Source organism: Bombus pyrosoma, linkage group LG9, assembly GCF_014825855.1.
Source record: "Bombus pyrosoma isolate SC7728 linkage group LG9, ASM1482585v1, whole genome shotgun sequence".
NCBI lineage: Eukaryota > Metazoa > Arthropoda > Insecta > Hymenoptera > Apidae > Bombus > Bombus pyrosoma.
In genome coordinates, this window is record NC_057778.1 from 974,753 (window position 1) to 991,444 (window position 16,692).

The 16,692-nt window shown below is 31.8% G+C and overlaps 4 protein-coding genes across 18 annotated transcripts in view; 2 read left to right on the forward strand and 2 right to left on the reverse strand.

Moving 5' to 3' along the window:
* The first annotated feature begins 627 nt into the window (after positions 1 to 627).
* LOC122570746 (bolA-like protein 3) lies at positions 628 to 1,998 on the forward strand. Its single transcript, XM_043733543.1, has 4 exons — positions 628 to 856; positions 1,102 to 1,228; positions 1,547 to 1,635; positions 1,704 to 1,998. Exons 1-4 carry the CDS (start codon positions 815 to 817, stop codon positions 1,767 to 1,769), a joined length of 324 nt encoding a protein of 107 aa, XP_043589478.1. The 5' UTR covers positions 628 to 814; the 3' UTR covers positions 1,770 to 1,998.
* A 255-nt stretch (positions 1,999 to 2,253) lies between these two features.
* On the forward strand, positions 2,254 to 4,669 carry LOC122571066 (putative sodium-coupled neutral amino acid transporter 7). 4 transcript variants are annotated; one of them, XM_043734313.1, is made up of 5 exons: positions 2,254 to 2,355; positions 2,499 to 2,676; positions 2,893 to 3,253; positions 3,328 to 3,577; positions 3,650 to 4,669. In XM_043734313.1, the coding sequence occupies exons 2-5, from the start codon at positions 2,571 to 2,573 to the stop codon at positions 4,301 to 4,303; spliced, it is 1,371 nt and encodes a 456-aa protein (XP_043590248.1). In that variant the 5' UTR covers positions 2,254 to 2,355; positions 2,499 to 2,570; the 3' UTR covers positions 4,304 to 4,669. The 4 variants fall into 4 exon arrangements, with proteins under 4 accessions (XP_043590248.1, XP_043590250.1, XP_043590249.1 ...); XM_043734315.1 differs by having other exon boundaries at positions 2,288 to 2,355; positions 2,587 to 2,676; XM_043734314.1 differs by having other exon boundaries at positions 2,306 to 2,411.
* On the reverse strand, positions 4,665 to 9,601 carry LOC122571064 (E3 ubiquitin-protein ligase RNF123-like). Its single transcript, XM_043734309.1, has 11 exons — positions 9,437 to 9,601; positions 9,040 to 9,326; positions 8,634 to 8,956; positions 7,597 to 8,565; positions 7,399 to 7,526; positions 7,198 to 7,301; positions 6,064 to 7,130; positions 5,661 to 5,989; positions 5,422 to 5,587; positions 5,198 to 5,344; positions 4,665 to 5,085 (listed from the first exon to the last, which is right to left on the reverse strand). Exons 2-11 carry the CDS (start codon positions 9,135 to 9,137, stop codon positions 4,775 to 4,777), a joined length of 3,642 nt encoding a protein of 1,213 aa, XP_043590244.1. The 5' UTR covers positions 9,138 to 9,326; positions 9,437 to 9,601; the 3' UTR covers positions 4,665 to 4,774.
* Positions 9,602 to 10,075: 474 nt separating this feature from the next.
* LOC122571062 (SLIT-ROBO Rho GTPase-activating protein 1-like) overlaps positions 10,076 to 16,692 on the reverse strand; it is a 43,623-nt gene continuing 37,006 nt past the window's right edge. For 10 of the 12 annotated variants that reach the window (XM_043734297.1, XM_043734301.1, XM_043734300.1 and 7 more), the window contains 6 exons: positions 16,354 to 16,575; positions 16,197 to 16,267; positions 15,934 to 16,114; positions 14,775 to 15,048; positions 13,745 to 13,816; positions 10,076 to 12,801 (listed from right to left, as the gene is read on the reverse strand). In XM_043734297.1, coding sequence (XP_043590232.1) covers positions 11,776 to 12,801; positions 13,745 to 13,816; positions 14,775 to 15,048; positions 15,934 to 16,114; positions 16,197 to 16,267; positions 16,354 to 16,575 — 1,846 coding nt within the window. In that variant the 3' untranslated portion in view covers positions 10,076 to 11,775. The remainder of the gene's footprint in view (positions 12,802 to 13,744; positions 13,817 to 14,774; positions 15,049 to 15,933; positions 16,115 to 16,196; positions 16,268 to 16,353; positions 16,576 to 16,692) is intronic. The other 2 variants (XM_043734307.1, XM_043734306.1) reach the window with 1 other exon arrangement.

Below are 16,692 nucleotides of genomic sequence, written 5' to 3' on the forward strand. Positions count from 1 at the left end.
TCGTTGATTGCATCATCACGAATATGTATTGGCTCTTGTCACATGTATGATTATTTACTTAACATATGTATCGCAAATATCGCGAATTTGAAAGAAATCACATTTTCTTCTAATATACCTGCTAGTTTCATTTAGAGATTAGGCGATGCAATGTTTCTTTAAGTATTAATACCAATGAAAGATTGTTTATTTGGATGCGTGGATGAAAATGATGATGTCGGTTGTGATATAACGTTCGATAAAAATAGCTTGTAATTTTTGTTATGAAAGGTGGGCTAGTCGGTAATAAATAGACTAACCTCACTTTTTATGAAATCAATATTTATAGATCGAAAAATCATTCATCAATTTTGGCTATATTTTATATTTTTGATCTGTTGTTGCATAATTCAGTTTTCACTATTTGAAGCTTTTTATGTACAAATTTACTGAATAATATCATTAATAAAATTTTATGAATTTTTGTTAAATGAAATAATACCAAATGTAATGAATTTGTGATAATAATGTTCAATTGATGTCAATTTAATATTCAATTCACGTATTCCATGTATGAGTAAAAGTAAAAAATATATGTATGAATTTTTATATTTTTTAATGCGCTTTTCTTTTTTTACAATGTTCTAGAATTAAGTAGATGGCGCCATCTTAACTTTATAGTTAGGAGTCAGCTGATCGAGTGAAATATTGATGCTTATGTACTCTCAGTTGACTACTATTTCATTTGACTGTTTTCAACGAAAAGTTGTCACTCATTGGATCATAAACAGAGAAACAAACGAGGTTTAAACGAACCCGATCTATTATAATAACTATGTTCGGTCGTGTGTTTATGTCAAATTTTCGTAATATTTCGGTAGGTACAAACACACTTCTCACATAAGTGTATGTTTACTATCGAACAAATTGTTCTATAATTGAAGAAACTTTATGATAGTTACCATTCCCTCTTAACATGCCAAAATCAGCTCGTTAAATACTTATTATTCACGTCTGAAGAAATTCCTAATATCCATATTTTCATATTTCCTTTCTCTTTAAAAGAGAGAAATAAAAAATTCTTGAAGAATGCGTAAGATGAATAAAATGAAAGTTTTGCAGCTTCTATCAAGGGTATGGAATGGACCCAACAGGGCATTGGCTGGTAGAAATGCTGAACAAAAAATGATATCAATTCTAAGAAACAAATTTCCTCAAGCTAAACTTATAGAAGTTAATGATGTCTCAGGTAAAATGATTGTGAAAAAGAAGTAAATTATGGTATATTTTTATTGCGACAATGTAATGGAATATGTAATAGAATGCTGATGCTTTTTAAAAAGAGTTTTCTTGATCATTATTAAGGAATAATTACTTAAGAGTGATGTGTCTAATATAGAAATATGAAAGAAACATTAATTTCATTCATTTAAGGTTCTATATTATTTATTTTTAATTTGATATTTTTGATTTAAAAATATCTTGTTTCTAAAAATTTTAAAGATATTCTTTTTATCTTTTAAATTTTTTTAAAGCTTGAAGGAATGTTTACATTTTATTATTGTAGGAGGATGTGGTGCAATGTTTGAAATAAATGTTATTGCACCAGAATTCAAAGGATTGAACACTATTAAGCAGCATCGATTAATTAACGATGTAAGAAAGATTATTGAAAAGATATTGTTGCACCATTGACTTTTTTTTTATTGTAATTATTTCCACAGGCGCTTAAAGAAGAGATTAAGGATATGCATGGAGTAAGAATATATACAAGCGTTCCTGAAGCTTAGATTATTTGTTATTTTTTATAAAACTATTTCTTATATCATGTAGATGTATGATTGAACTGTATAAAGTTTTGTAAATTTTGCATATAAATATTCATATATACATCTAGCAATATTTATTTGTGTTCCATATATATAAGATTCAATGTTTGTTTAAAGGTTTTTAATAATATGAATCATCTATATGCATAATAAAAATGTGTACAATAAATGACTAACATAATTAAATAGATTTTATTTTTCTATATATTATTTTACCTATTCGTTCAATTTTATAAAATTTGATATTTTGTTCCCATCATGTTATCCTAAATAAACATTTTCTTATAAAATATTATAAAATATTTAAAATAACATATTATATTATTACAATTATAAAATAATACACTTTATTATTTTTAAATATGTTAAACTGTCAATTGGCTTTAAATAAGAAAGAATGTGCAAAGTACTATAATTTATCATCTAACAAGTTTTCAAATTTAGTAGTAAGTTTAATCAAAGTTAACATGGCGACATCACGTGGATTCAATCGACAATTCCAAGTCGGAAGGTTTAAAGTTCACCAATAAACCATAATTGAAACAAAGTATGTACTTGTAATATATTTCTTAAAGCAACAATGTTATTAAGTGGAACATTAAAGTAACGCACATAATTTTTTTTTCTAACGAACTTTGATCTAATTATCTAGTCACAGATATTGCTAATAAATTTTCTTTTTACTTGAAGAAATGCATTATCCCAGATAAAACTTGGATAGTTTATTAGTCAGGAATAATCATTCAGACTGCAAACATCATCATGAATTGTTTAATAGGGGATACGGAACGACTTATTACCAATGATATGTTATTATGCACTGCACCAAGTCCTTCGTCTATTCCTAATGCTGAAAATGCTCGATCAGGTATTGTGTTTATTATTTTACTTTATAATACAGTTTCTAATTTTTCTTCAAACATAAATAAGACACATCTGTCATTGATTTTTTCTAATAATTCTAATTTATCTACTATGTATATGTCAGAATAATATTCGATAGTAAATTTTGCTTTTATATTTAAGCATTTAAGGAAATGAAATGTATTGCATATTTTTTATTAATTGTTTGTAATATTTGCAGGAACCAGCATATTAAGTACAATTTTTCTAATTGTGAATGCCACCTTAGGAGCTGGTCTTTTAAATTTCCCACAAGCCTTTGATAGAGCTGGAGGATTGGTCAGTTCTATTAACGTGCAACTTGTTGCGCTCATCTTTATTACTGCTACACTTGTCATTCTAGCCAATTGCAGTGACATTACAAATACCTGCACTATGCAAGATATGTTTGCTAATTTTTATGGACAAAAGTCATTGTTTCTATGTGCACTTTGTATTGTGATATATAGTTTTGGATGTTGCTTAACATTTTTAATAATCATTGGTGACCAGTTTGATAGAATTCTGGCAACATACTATGGACTTGATTATTGTTATACATGGTAAATGAAAGTATATATTAGAATATTTTTGTATTAATATTATTGTTTTTTTATTAACTAGTTTAATATTTTAGGTATATGTCCAGAACATTTGTCACAACTGTGACGTGTAGTTTATTTATACTGCCTTTATGCTTTTTTAAAGGATTGAATGTTCTAAGCTATGCTAGTTCTATTGGTTGCATAACTATTTTATATGTAATAGCATTAATAGTCTATAAATATTTTACAAATACTGTGTATCCCATTAATTCTATGAAAATATGGCCAGACAACGAATATGAGGCATTTCAAATAATTCCAATAATTTGTTTCGCATACCAGGTATCCTATTTTTAAGAATGTTGTGGTTTTAACTCATTGTTTCACTCTTACAAATGATTTTTATATTCGCAGAGTCATATGACAGCAATACCAATGTATGCTTGTATGAAAGAACGCAATCTTAAAAAATTTACATTATGTGCTATAGTAAGCATGATTATTTGTTTTACTGCTTACACAGTGGTTGGTATTTTTGGATATGCGACATTTGGTGCTGGAAAAGTGCCCAGTGATATTCTTCAAGGCTATGCAGACAAAAGTATAATTCTCACTTTAGGGATTATATTCATAGCAATCAAAAATTTTACTACATATCCAATTGTCTTGTATTGTGGTCGTGATGCGCTTCTAAGTCTTTTAGGAATGGACAATAATTCTATTAAATTTAGAGTTTTTATTACATTAATCTGGTATATACTATCGTTAGTAATTGCGGTACTAGTGCCAGATATTTCACCAGTTATTAATTTTCTAGGCGCATTGTCAGCAGCTTTTATGTTTATCTTCCCAGGCATTTGCCTATTTCAGAGTACACTTTTGAAAGATTCAGAACTACATTTGAATAAAGATCGACTGTTAATATTTTTTGCAATTTTTATTACTGCGCTTGGTGCGTTTATATCTGGTGTTGTACTTACAGAAGCAACAGAAGATTTGAATATAAAACCTAACAATAGTTCATTAGTATCTGGATTTAGACAGTTGAAAGAAAATCTATGTACTTAGTATATCTTATATGATTTGAGGTTGTAAAAAATTTTACACAAGAAAAATTTGTGGAAACTACTAATAAGCAAAAGAAAAAATGTTATAAATGCTCGTATAATAATTTTATCATAATGTTCTGTGATTTATAACTGTTATAATTTAGCTAAATATTTTAATATTCCCTGATAGATTGTTTTAATTATAATAGCAAACGGGAAAGACTGATACATATGCAAATATAATGGTATGTTTATTATATTATGGTAGAAAATCTATATAAAGACTAAAATTTATAATTTTTTATTTTTGTACTGTATTCATAAATCTTTAAGACAGAATGATAGAAAATAATATTAAATAAATAAAATTTTACATAATATTTTATACAATTTGTTTACTTTTCTCCAGAATCTATCATAGCCTTTACAAGAAATTTATTTTTATAATTACTTTCACGATTATGTTATACCGTCAACACAATTTCATGGATTATTTCGAGGACGTAATTTCGTTACTAAAATCGTGTAACACGTTGCTAGAAAGGTCTATGACTTTCTCGATCGTAACTTTACAAAAAAAGCATGATCTACTGTTTAAGAGATGTCGGTCGATACAAATACGACATGTTTGGTGATTACAAGGTTTAAAAGTTACTGCTATAGGTTGTGCATAGCATATTGTGCAAATATCACCATTATCGCTTGAAATTTTTGAGTTTGGTAAAATAGCACGACACTCGTCTAAATATTCTATCATATCTTTCACTTTTTCAATTTCTTCTTCTGTTACATCATTTTTATCTACAAAAATTTAATTTAGAAAAAGTTATGCGCTAATTTTTTATATATATTATATTTATATATATACTATATTTATATTTTATATATATACTATATATTTATTTATACTTACAATTTGAAAAAGAAAATCTTTTTATATTTCTTCCTTGCTTATCTTCAACTTTTGAATCTCCTAGCAAGAAATAAAGAGTGCTCATTTGAAAACTCGGCTCTATCAATAGGGTTTGAGTAATCCTTGGTACTTCTGCTATGGGTTTTGCTAATAAAATTCATATTTTTCTTATGCTGAATTCTGTCTATATACCTTCTTTACTTGTAATTAAAAATGATACTTACATTTAGAGTTGATCATATCATCATTCAGTAATGCCAACAAAATACCTGTAACTGCTGCTAGTATTGGGTAGTGATCCACCGACTCTAAATCTGGGATTTCCAATAACACAACATGTTGGAAGCAACTAGTTTGTGAGCTAATTCTATTTAAAATTTGACAAAGTAACTAAAAATAATAATACAATGATAATTATATGTTAAGTAAAGTATAAAGACATTAATAGCATAGAAACATGTACTTGACACAATCTAAACAACAGATTTTCACTGAAAGACTGTGGTGAATTATTGAAGATATCCGGAACCACAGTGATGATCATTTCCAAAACTCTCAATAGCGAAATCGTTAAGTCGAAACATGTGGCGCAAATTTTTAGCTGTCTAGATTCAATGAAGACTCTTTCAGGCCTGGATGAAACATTGTGAATCTCTTGAACCATTCCAATAAACTCGGAGAAAGTCCAGTTCAGCAAATTCAGTAAAGAATTTAAGAACGCTGTCGTGTCTTGAAGATTTTTCAATAATACATCCCTTACGTGGCCTTGGTACACAATGGACGGACATGGCTCTAAAAAACGGAGACTAGTAAGCTCGTTGATTGTCCAATTTTTAAGGCATTTACTGAAAACAAAAATTACATACTTCTAGGTTGAGAAATTGATTCTTGTTGATATGATTTTGGTCCGACTCTTTTTAAAAGATGTGGGCTTCTTTCATATCGAAAGGCAAAGCCATTACCTTGCCAAAATCTAACTAAAATCCAATTTGACTCGGCCCATGCCCTGTTTTCGTATGATTTCAATAAGTTCGTGACAAGTTTTATTCGACTCTCTTCTGGTACACTTTCCATAGCTTCTAATGTAAGTGGATTGAACACAAATCCAGCTAGCGTCAAAAGTAACGTGCTCTTAGAATCTACGTTTACTATACGAGAATCCATAAAATGATCACAAAGAAATTTAGCTGTGTTCAAAAACATTTGTTGGTAATCTGGAATTTGTTCAATACGTGCTGTTGGATGCATATGATTTCGTAAACCAACACACAAGTCGGCTAGTGCTTCTACGTAAAAGTCCGGGACAAAACTAAACATGTTTCCTTCTAAGCTGGCGTTCGTCAAAGTCAACGTAACCACTTTTAGAAGCCATACTAGTTGTGATTGTTTCTCCTTTGAATAAACAGCAGCACGAATCCACGCCATATGTCTTCCCTGTTCTATTAACTTAGCATTGAAAACGTTAATGGATCTGAGTAATTCTTGCTCGATTGACACAGATTCAAGCTTCTCTTTCTGTTTAACTTCTTCTAGTCGTATTTTTATATTTTGATTGGCAGAAATATATTCTAACATGCTATTCCTAAGAAGAGCCGCTTTTGCCAATGGCTTCTTTGCTACTAGATGGTAAAATAAAATAATACTATCGAGTAATTCAAGCAAAGATGTAGTTGGATCTGCAGTGTTCATGGGTAATGATGTTGTATCAAGGATTATTGATCTTCCTTGATCTAGTGAATTCATGTTGTTCACTCGAACAAGTGCCATTCTATATGAATGAGATGTTTCTTGAGTTTGATCCATTGTAACAATTGTTTGGTGTTCAGACCCTAACAGTTGTATTAGTTCACCTCTGTGCATCTTGTTCAAATGAGACACTAATCCACCCAGTCTTTCGATTCTGGAGTAATCGATCGATCCATCGTAAAATACCCTGTTCATTCCAGTTTATAAAAAAAACGATGTTATTAATATTGAAAGTATATTGAATAAAATTTTACCTGGAAGGCACATAAACAGGTGCTGTTCCAACTTCGGCATCCCATAAAATTTTGAATGCGATCAGAAGTCGATAAATACAACAAAGAGTAATCGGTGCCGGATTCTGAAGTTATCGATTATTATCTGTAGAAATACTGACCAAAGACATAATACTAAACAAAATAGTTTAATTATCGAAAGTTTAATAGTCCGTTACTTACACTACTTGCTACAGGAACAAAACGCTTAAATTTTCTTAAAAATATAGTTCTTGAAGTCGGTCTTCTTTCATTACCATCAGAATTGTCAAGAAGAATTATTAAAAATTGTACTTGTAATGTTTCTAGTTCTGTAAAATAAAAATTATAAATAAAAAATATTAAAAATTATACAACAAAAACGCTTAAAATTGACTGTACCAGAGATTGTAGTTTTAATTTGTTGACAAGCTTCTAAGTAACTTTCTTTATTAGCTTCAACTGTTAAATCTACAGGATCTGTTTCCCACCATACATTACTAACTATGTCAATCAGTCCTTTTTTATCTGGTGGTTTAACATTCAAAAAATTTGGAAGCCTTACTTGATCAAAGAGTAAATGTTGTAATAAATACTGACGCGTTGATACATGTTGACAAAGTTTTGTTAAAAGAAGCAAGTTCTTACACTGATCAGAATATTCAATTAAGTAAGATACATGTCTGAATGCAGACAGTAAAAAAACGACAATAGTTTCTAAACATATCCTGAGTTCATGCTCTTCAAGAAATGTCCATAATAAATCTAAACATGTTGACAATAAAGAAGTTTCTGATTCTGAAAGATGTCTTATAAAAGGAACTACAATATATTCCGTAACATATGGCATTGAAATTAAAGGTCCTATATGTTTTAAAACGCAATTTGAAAGACACATTAAATAGGTCTGTATATTCATATCTTCATTATGTAACTTTTCTTTATGTATAATCTCTTTGCTTATATCACTCTCTTTGTTCATATTTTGTCTTGTATCTATCTGTTCTATTATTTTCAAAAACCATTTGAATAAAAGTACAGCTTGATGTATTTCTTGTTTTGGAATTGCTTGTAATGGCTCATATCCTTCTAAAGGATAGTGCATTGGTGTGGATCCAAAATTGGCTGTTAAACCTTCTCTTAGTGCAAGACTTACTGTTGGAAAATATGCGAAACCAGCACCCATTGATATATTTTCAAAAGCTCGTCCAAGATATCTACCATTTCTATAAAAATCAACATTTCCGTTATCTAAGTCTAATGCACATCCAATAATGTCTCCTATATGCCATGGTTCTCCATATGTAAACGTAGCTGCATTCCATTTTCTAACACGGTTTCCATCATAAGCATATGAATTAATGGTATCTCCTAATAAAGAGACATTCTATAAGATAGAGTTAAATTCTTAAATTATGTTATCAGAAATATCAACATACCAACACCAGATTCTTGAGTGAATGTACAATTAACTGTACTCCAACCAATTTGCATGAGACCTTTGGTTCCAAGTTGAACTTCATACATCCATTTCCCTTGATATACCGCTGTATTTGCTCTCATTGTGCTAAAATTACTTCTGCCATTAAGAGTAAGCTTATCAGGAGAAATTGAGAATAATCCTAGACGTGATGTTATGTCAAATCTGACAACATTTGGTCCAATTCTGCCAATTCTTTTGTCTTCTACATTTTTTTCTGGAGCATCTTTTAAAAGAGCACTTTCAATGTACCTATTTGTTGAATCTAAACTATGAGCTATCCTAAAATGTTAATACATATATTTCAAAAACTATTAACTATGATAAATTAATACATAAATAAATCAATCGAGTAGTAAAAATACCTTGAAGATTTTTCACTTTCATTGCTAGATTTTTTATCAGTAAATTCTAAGAATATATCTGACCCAAAAATGTCTCTCACTATTTCATCAATTTCCATGTTTGAAAATCTTTATCGTGTATCGGCATTGAAACCATTAAACTTGAATAAGTTCAAGTATGAAATACAATAATCAACATTGTATTTTTAATGACTTTTCGAAGTTGTAATTATCAAAAACTAACCACATTTTTTTATCGAAGGGAAAACCAAGAGGGACACATAATATCAAAAACGAAACAATTGAATCTGATAAAAATATGAGGATGTGAATGTTAATACTCGATACGTGATTTGTTGAGAAATTCTTTCAAGCTTAGCGTCAATAAACATGCATACGCATACAATGCCATCTTTACCTTTTCGCAAAGAACATGTATGTAGCTATGTACAAAAGCTGACATCAGCTGATTTATCAGCCGTCCTTATGTATTTAATTATGTATTCTCATTGACCATTAGTCACTTACTTATCAGGTGTAAATACTGTATTTCTCCATTTAAATTTCGCGCGCTCTATGAACACCGATGCACTCTATGAACATTTAACAAAGAAAATCTTATGTAAATGTTCATTTAAGTTATTGCATTCAACGTGCAGGATACTTGTAAAAGGCCTGCCAAAAATAAATGATTTGTTACCTGTTTTTCCACATTTTTCATTAGTTTTATAAATACTTTTATTTCAAGTTAGCTTTCAATGATCATCTAATGGTTCTTGATTGTACTGGAGCAAGTAATTGGAAAAATTATAATTTTTAACACAACCAAAAATATTTTTTATCAGGAAAAATAATTCGAATAATATTAAATATTATAGACGTGTTAAATTTTTTCATAATTCAATGTTACCATCAAACTAAAAATCAGGGACTCTTTCCTAATAATAAAAACAAAAGAACAAGCACTAAGAAATTTACTTACCGCAACACCTATAAAAGTTACACAAATTTAGTTTTAGGAATATGATTAGGTTTTATTGCAGAAACGGTCACAATGCAGCCTGCAAGTTTCTTTATTGAAGTTAATATCAGTAACCGTAACGGAAAAATAGTCAAATTAGGCTCCTGTATCTGTACGATGGGGCAAATTGACATAAATACGTAACAACATTAAATTACACGTTAAATTACACTGAATTCTCATGGGGCTAACAATTCAACATGAGAGTAGTTATACAAAAGAAAACGATTGTAAAAGCGCAACTCTCACTATGTGTGAACTATGTATATAAAAACGAACGCACCGTTAAGAAAACTCAAGTTTTAGCTTTGTGTTCGTTCAACAAATATTATGATACAATCAGAAAAATGGGGAAGGGGGGAGGCAATAATCCATTGGCTTTGGTATTTTTCTTATTGCGGTGGGTATAATGTGATAATATTTCGTACTAATATTTGATCAGCAACTATAAAGAGTATTATGTTAATCAATCTTAATTGAATTTGCATCACTCGTTACTTTATGGATCACGATTGTTTATAACGCGTCCCGTTAGTTTTCCACTCAAAGTATAATTCGTAGAATGCTTGCACAGAGTATCAATTATACTGTATGCATATTACTTCGATAAACGAGTACAATGATTTTTTTTCGATTTTTTCCTTTTTTTTTAAATTGGTTATAGGGAAGAAGGGCATGAATACATCGAGGTGTTACATCGCTTTCTTCTGATTTCGTTGAATTTTTTTTGTCATAGTAGAATTATTGGTACATATCTAGAACTGACGTCGAATTGTTTAAATACTCGTGCATTATTGTACACTTATTATTCTCGAATATATCGAACATCATTGTCGTTATAATTCTTATTAAAGACGTCCGTGACATGTTATTAATGTTAAATGATAATAATAATAATAATAGTAATAATAATAATAATAATATTAATATTAATAATAATAATAATAATAATAATAATAATAATAATAATAATAGCTCGGGATTTAAATCCCGAAATCATCTCACTCATTCTTCTTAAGAAACTAATTCCTAAAAAAGGTTCTAGTTCTTTTTTTTTTGTTTTGTTTAAAACTCATACTTACTCGCGTGCGTTTTTAAAGGAACATCAAATACGTTTGTTGCAAACATTATACTGATAACACGTTGAGAAGAAATATTCTTTGCAATAAATTACAAATCGTCCAACGTACAAAATCATCTGGCTTTTTTCTCTCTCGCTCTCTCGTTCGCGCTCTCTTGCTCTCATTCTCTCGCTCTATCGACGAAAAACTACTTAATCTCGAAATTATATTCTTTTTTTTGTTTTTTTCTTTTTCGATGTATTTTTCTCGCTCACACATTTCTCGCATCGTTTTTCAATCATCGCTCGATGACTAGAAACATCGTTTCGCGGGTCATTTGGTAAAAAAATTATGCGAAAATGGAAAATAGTCGTAGAAAAAATAAACTCGGCCCGAGGACAGCATCAGACCTTTTATACGCAACGTCCACTGGCTGAAACTAAACTCACGTGACCCGTTCCATATCAAGGAACGATGCTGTCCGGCTTTCCTTTCTTTTTTTGGGTACTGTAACTAACACACTTCGTGTCCTTGCGATTTGGGCGGAGTAACTGGTCAATGGAAAGTCAGTGGCAAATCTACGCGTCTGAAAATCTTACTCAAACACGCATGGGTTGCTGAAAATAAATATTTCCTCGCTGCTAAAAACTTCTCTGTAATACCCTGGGTTAGCAATTAATTGGTTTGTTCAGCGCTCTGCGCTTGCTTTTCGATTTTCCTCGCGAGCTCAGGACTCATGTGCGGATGTGGGAATGGTAACACCGGTTTTCTGAGAATCGTTGGCTTCACTTTTATCTGCGGCTTGAACGAGGACACCTGGCTGCCGCCTGTTAGGTGCATATCTGCAAATTTCGCCACTATCTTGGGCGTCGAACGTGGTGGAAGAGGTGATCTCAAAGGCATTGAATCCGAGATCTGATTGGAACTTGTCGACCTAACAATTTCCTCAGACTCTTGTTCGGGATCGTGTTCGGTCTCCATACGTTTTAACTTTGACGCGTCAGGATTCGATTTGGTATTTTTCTTTAGAGTGCATTGATTCTGTTTAGCGAATCGTTCTGCAGCTGTGCTCATGTCAGGGGACTCAGGACCGCCCGTTGGCGATGTGGCCGCTTCAGCACGAGATGGCTGAGTTGGCGTCTCTTCGTCAGAACTGCTTAGACTGCTCGACGAAGCAGACTTTTTACTCGCATCCTGTGCCGATAAAGGCAGATCCATTACCAAATCCGGTGTATGTTTCTGACGCATTTCACGGAATTCTTGGGAGGCACGGAAAATTTTATGATTAGGAGGCGCAGGCGGGTTCAATTGCGTTTGCGATGTCGCTCGTCTTTGCCAAAGCTCTCGATTCGCAGAAAACGTCGGCTGTTCCTGAGGTTCTTCATCTTGAGAGATAGTATTGCTTGTTTGAAGAGAATTCGCAGTTTGCTGCACAGTATCACCCATGCTTTGGGATTTCCAGTGTTGTTTTCTACTTGTTCCACGCTTTGATCCGCTGTCTAGGCTCATCAAGGAAATACGTTCTGCTTCTTCGCTAGTATCTTCGTTGCGTTGTTGTAACGACTCGCTGAAGTCTGATATCTTCTCGTTCTCAGCATTATTACTAATAATGACTGGCGTTGTGTCTGCACGATGATCAGAAATGAAGATATGCTTCTCTTTTTCTGGTGTCGATACCTTTGCTACTCGAGATGCACATTCCTGAAAATAGTTGAGCAATGTGAAACTATTGTAGATTGTAATATAGACGTTTAAAGAAGCATTTATGGTGAAATGTTTTGTTACGTAGTGAATGGGAAACTAGTGACGCTCTCCGAATTACCAACCACGTTTGTTGCAATGAAATGTAAATTATTTTCTGTGTTGTTATTGAGTATGTAGTGCCCTGGAATTTTGTTACAAATTGTTATTTTTACAATTTATATTTATTAGATTATAAATAGCTATGGTAAGAACCTACTACTTTTTAATTGAACAAAATATGTTTAAAAAGAATCATTGAACTAAATCCCAAATAGATAATAAGTATAACACAGAAAATTTTTCATTCTCTAAAATAAGTGATACATATTATAAAAAGAAGAGAAAAGATAAAATTATAATACAATAAATAATAATGAGAGATATATTCTAATTTAGATGATTATTTTTTAGCGGATTTTATAAAATAATCTTGAAAACGGTTCAATTTAATTTTAGTGACTTCCACAATTTTTTAATGTAGATAGTACCTACATGTTTATTTTATATTTGTATAGAAATATAAATCAATTAATAGTTGAAATCAAATTTTTGAATCTTCTAATTTAGAATATCTCATAAATTGGTCAGAAGTAATTTGCAGGTTTTAGACATGTGTGTACAAGAATATGAAGGTATAATATTTATATAAATGATTAAAGTGGATATCTGCATGCATTAATATGGGAAGAAGGAAATGAATAAACACAAGTGCATAAGAACAATATTCATACCAAGGTAGAATTAAAAACTGCTCGTAAAACTGGCAATGAGTAGGATGAATACAAGCAGGCAAACATGTAAACGTGACAACAGTCTTGCACTGATACCTATCTGTCTAGAGATGCCAACGACGAAGTTAATTATTAACTGATCTGGGTGGGTGAGACACTTGTTTACTCACCTCAAGCCAAAAGAATATCCGCTGGAGAAGTAGGCTCTGCGAGTAGCATTCCATTTTGGTTTCATCTATAGACTGAAATTGTTTTACAGAATGCTAGGATTCACAAACCAACTGAACTGTTAAACAGAGGCACTCCTTCAACGAAACGAAAAACACAAATGACAGAACCACACGACACTTGGCAGCAGTTTTATCGAACAGTTTTTAGTCCGTTTCGCCCACTACCTATGTATGTGAAACTTTTCTTGTCAACTAAAAGCTGACTAAACGTATATCTGGAAAAACCATCCCAACTATTAACATCGAAAGTCGTAATCAGTACAAAAAATGAAAAAAAAAGTACATGACGCAAGACAACAAAAAGGATACAGGCGACACAAGACAAAGAGACCAAGGCACATGCAGCAACAAACATGTATATATTTCTATTTTATTTACAAATATATCATACAAATGATTACAGCTAATTGGAATAGTACTATTTCGAAGTAAATTAAACTTAACAATAGCCTTAGGTTCATGTCTCCTATCTTATGAACTTACTATAGTGTGAGAGAAAATCTTTGAATCTTAAAAGATCACAGATTATGAACCCAACGAAATCTATCATAAAAAATCCAGCGACCCTTCTAAAATATAAAACAAAACAATAACGATACTGGTTCTTATAAAATTTCTATTATATTTCCACAAAATTTCCGAATTAATGTGATTATTTATAATGTTATATCCATTTGAACAAACAAGAGACTTTGTAACAGATTTCTGGTCCCACGACATAAAGCGATGCTGCTTTTCTATTAGATATGTGTGGTGTACAGGCAACAAGTCTGCGTCTTTAAAATGTGCATTCCAATCTTTCGCTGCTACTGCACTTAAGAAAGACGAATTACAGCACAATAGCCATGCACTTGTGCTTAAAAGTTCAAAAATCCTCCGAGTGCGTCGCAGAAAATGTACAAGCAGACGAATGTATGAAAAGAAAAAAATCGAACAAGATATATTAATACTAAACGGTAGTTTCCAGTACCTCTCGACTGATGATTGGTTGTGCTGAGATGCAAGGGGCATTTGTCACGACTGCTGGAATAACACCACTGTTACTGCTATTGTCTGTTGTGATTATATTTGCGGTTGACTGCACGTCGGACGTAGTGTTAGAGGGCCAAGTAGTCGGATTTCCAGACGGTCCCATCAGCGGTGAATTGTTACTTGAAAGAACACTATCGGCAGAGCTTGAAGTCCTTCTTCGCATTGATTCTTCACTCGACGACTTCAGGAGTTCCTTTTCACGTTCTTCGTCCCTGAACAAAAGATACAAGTATTTTCATAAAATGAAGTTACGTAAGGAAATAGGCAAGCAGAGCTGCATGACAAGCATTCCTGGATCTATAAAGAAACCTTTTGAGTCTGGAAGAATTATACAATGAATTATAATAAATTTCAACATAGGTTTAACAAAACCTAAATCTTACAACAAGAATGTTAGAAAAATTCCTTCGCAATATGTATATTGCTGTTGTGGAGATTACCAACAACTTAATGTTATAAAAATGATGTTAATTATCAAATGTATCATTGAGCATCTAAATAATATTATTTGTTTTGTAAAGCATATGTTATAATATATACGGATATTGCGTTAAAACAAGCGAAATTATTTCAATGGTGTATGGTCAATTTAACGGACACTAAATATGTTAATGAGCATTTAGTTTTACGCCTCTACCTACCGCTCAAGGAATTCGTAAACGTTTGTGAACCATTTACGTGGCCGGTGGATACAAGACTTTATACTGAATAATCATGCGAAAACGAAAAGGATTTGAAAGCAGTGGAATTAATCAAATCTCCGTGCTTTCTTACTCCATATTTAATTCTTTCCATAAGAAGTCATATATCCCATTTTGAAAGAATAATATTTCTATAAACAATAATCATATGACAAATCAGATATTCACATGGAAAGAACTAAAAAGGAAAGAAGATACATTCATCAAAAGAAAATTATATTGAGAAAACATTTCTAACAGCGAAATCTATAAAGAAGCTTTTCCTTTTATCTTAAAAAGCAAGCATATGTCATCCAAATTTCGTTCCCTTTGGAATTGCTAAATTCAGCCACTAGGTTCAACAGAAGACATTCTCGAAGGAAGTAATTCACCACTGCGTGATTAAGTCGCACTTACTTTATCTTGATCATAATATATTTATCGGGAATAAGCCCCTCTCTACCGGCCAAGGCACCTCGCCACCAGTCATTACTGACTTGTGTGTATAGAGTCAAGGTATCTCCCTTTTTGAAGCTTAACTCTCTTTCGGACCTTGCATTGAAATCGAATTGCGCTGTGGCTTCAAGGTTTTCTGATTCTGGGAATACACAAAACGAACGTAGATCGCGCTGTTGGATTCCGAACAACTACACAACTATTACATATCTGGTTTCACTCACCATCCTCAGATGGATACACTTCGGAGTCCATGTCTTCCTGGACCTGGTCCGTCGGCGAATCTCCCACGTCTCTGCATTTATTTTCATGAAAAATCATAAATTGGTAAATTATGGATAAAATATTCTGTCAGTATAAGATAAGATATTATATACTTACACGTCGTCAGGTTCTCTACTGATGTACTTTTCGTATTGAGTACCTCCAATATCTTCTGGAAATATTTCTTCACAGAACGTGATAATGTTCTTGATGAGTTCGTTCACTTGGTTCTGGTATTGTACTTGGTCCTTGTCTTCTGGAACAGGTACCAAGGTGGGGCCGAAGCAAATTGCTAAGTTGTAGGGATCCATCATGTTTTCATCCGAAAATTCTGAGAGGCTGTTAGTAAATAAAGAAATGTTTTGAATAAAATTTAAAGGGATTTCTCAATAGTTATCTTTTTAATCTTCTTCAAGCAAACACGTAAAAAATATTAGAGGCTATAAAAAGCAGTTT

Coding starts and splice junctions, on each gene's coding strand:
- LOC122570746 (XM_043733543.1), top strand. CDS start 815: ATGTTCGGTCGTGTGTTTATGTCAAATTTTCGTAATATTTCG. Junction 1,229..1,546: donor AGAAGTTAATGATGTCTCAG/GTAAAATGATTG, acceptor TTATTATTGTAG/GAGGATGTGGTGCAATGTTT. Junction 1,636..1,703: donor AGCATCGATTAATTAACGAT/GTAAGAAAGATT, acceptor TTATTTCCACAG/GCGCTTAAAGAAGAGATTAA.
- LOC122571066 (XM_043734313.1), top strand. CDS start 2,571: ATGAATTGTTTAATAGGGGATACGGAACGACTTATTACCAATGATATG. Junction 2,677..2,892: donor TGCTGAAAATGCTCGATCAG/GTATTGTGTTTA, acceptor TAATATTTGCAG/GAACCAGCATATTAAGTACA. Junction 3,254..3,327: donor CTTGATTATTGTTATACATG/GTAAATGAAAGT, acceptor TTAATATTTTAG/GTATATGTCCAGAACATTTG.
- LOC122571064 (XM_043734309.1), bottom strand. CDS start 9,137: ATGGAAATTGATGAAATAGTGAGAGACATTTTTGGGTCAGATATATTC. Junction 7,527..7,596: donor AATTAAAACTACAATCTCTG/GTACAGTCAATT, acceptor TTTATTTTACAG/AACTAGAAACATTACAAGTA. Junction 5,345..5,421: donor TGATATGATCAACTCTAAAT/GTAAGTATCATT, acceptor GAATTTTATTAG/CAAAACCCATAGCAGAAGTA.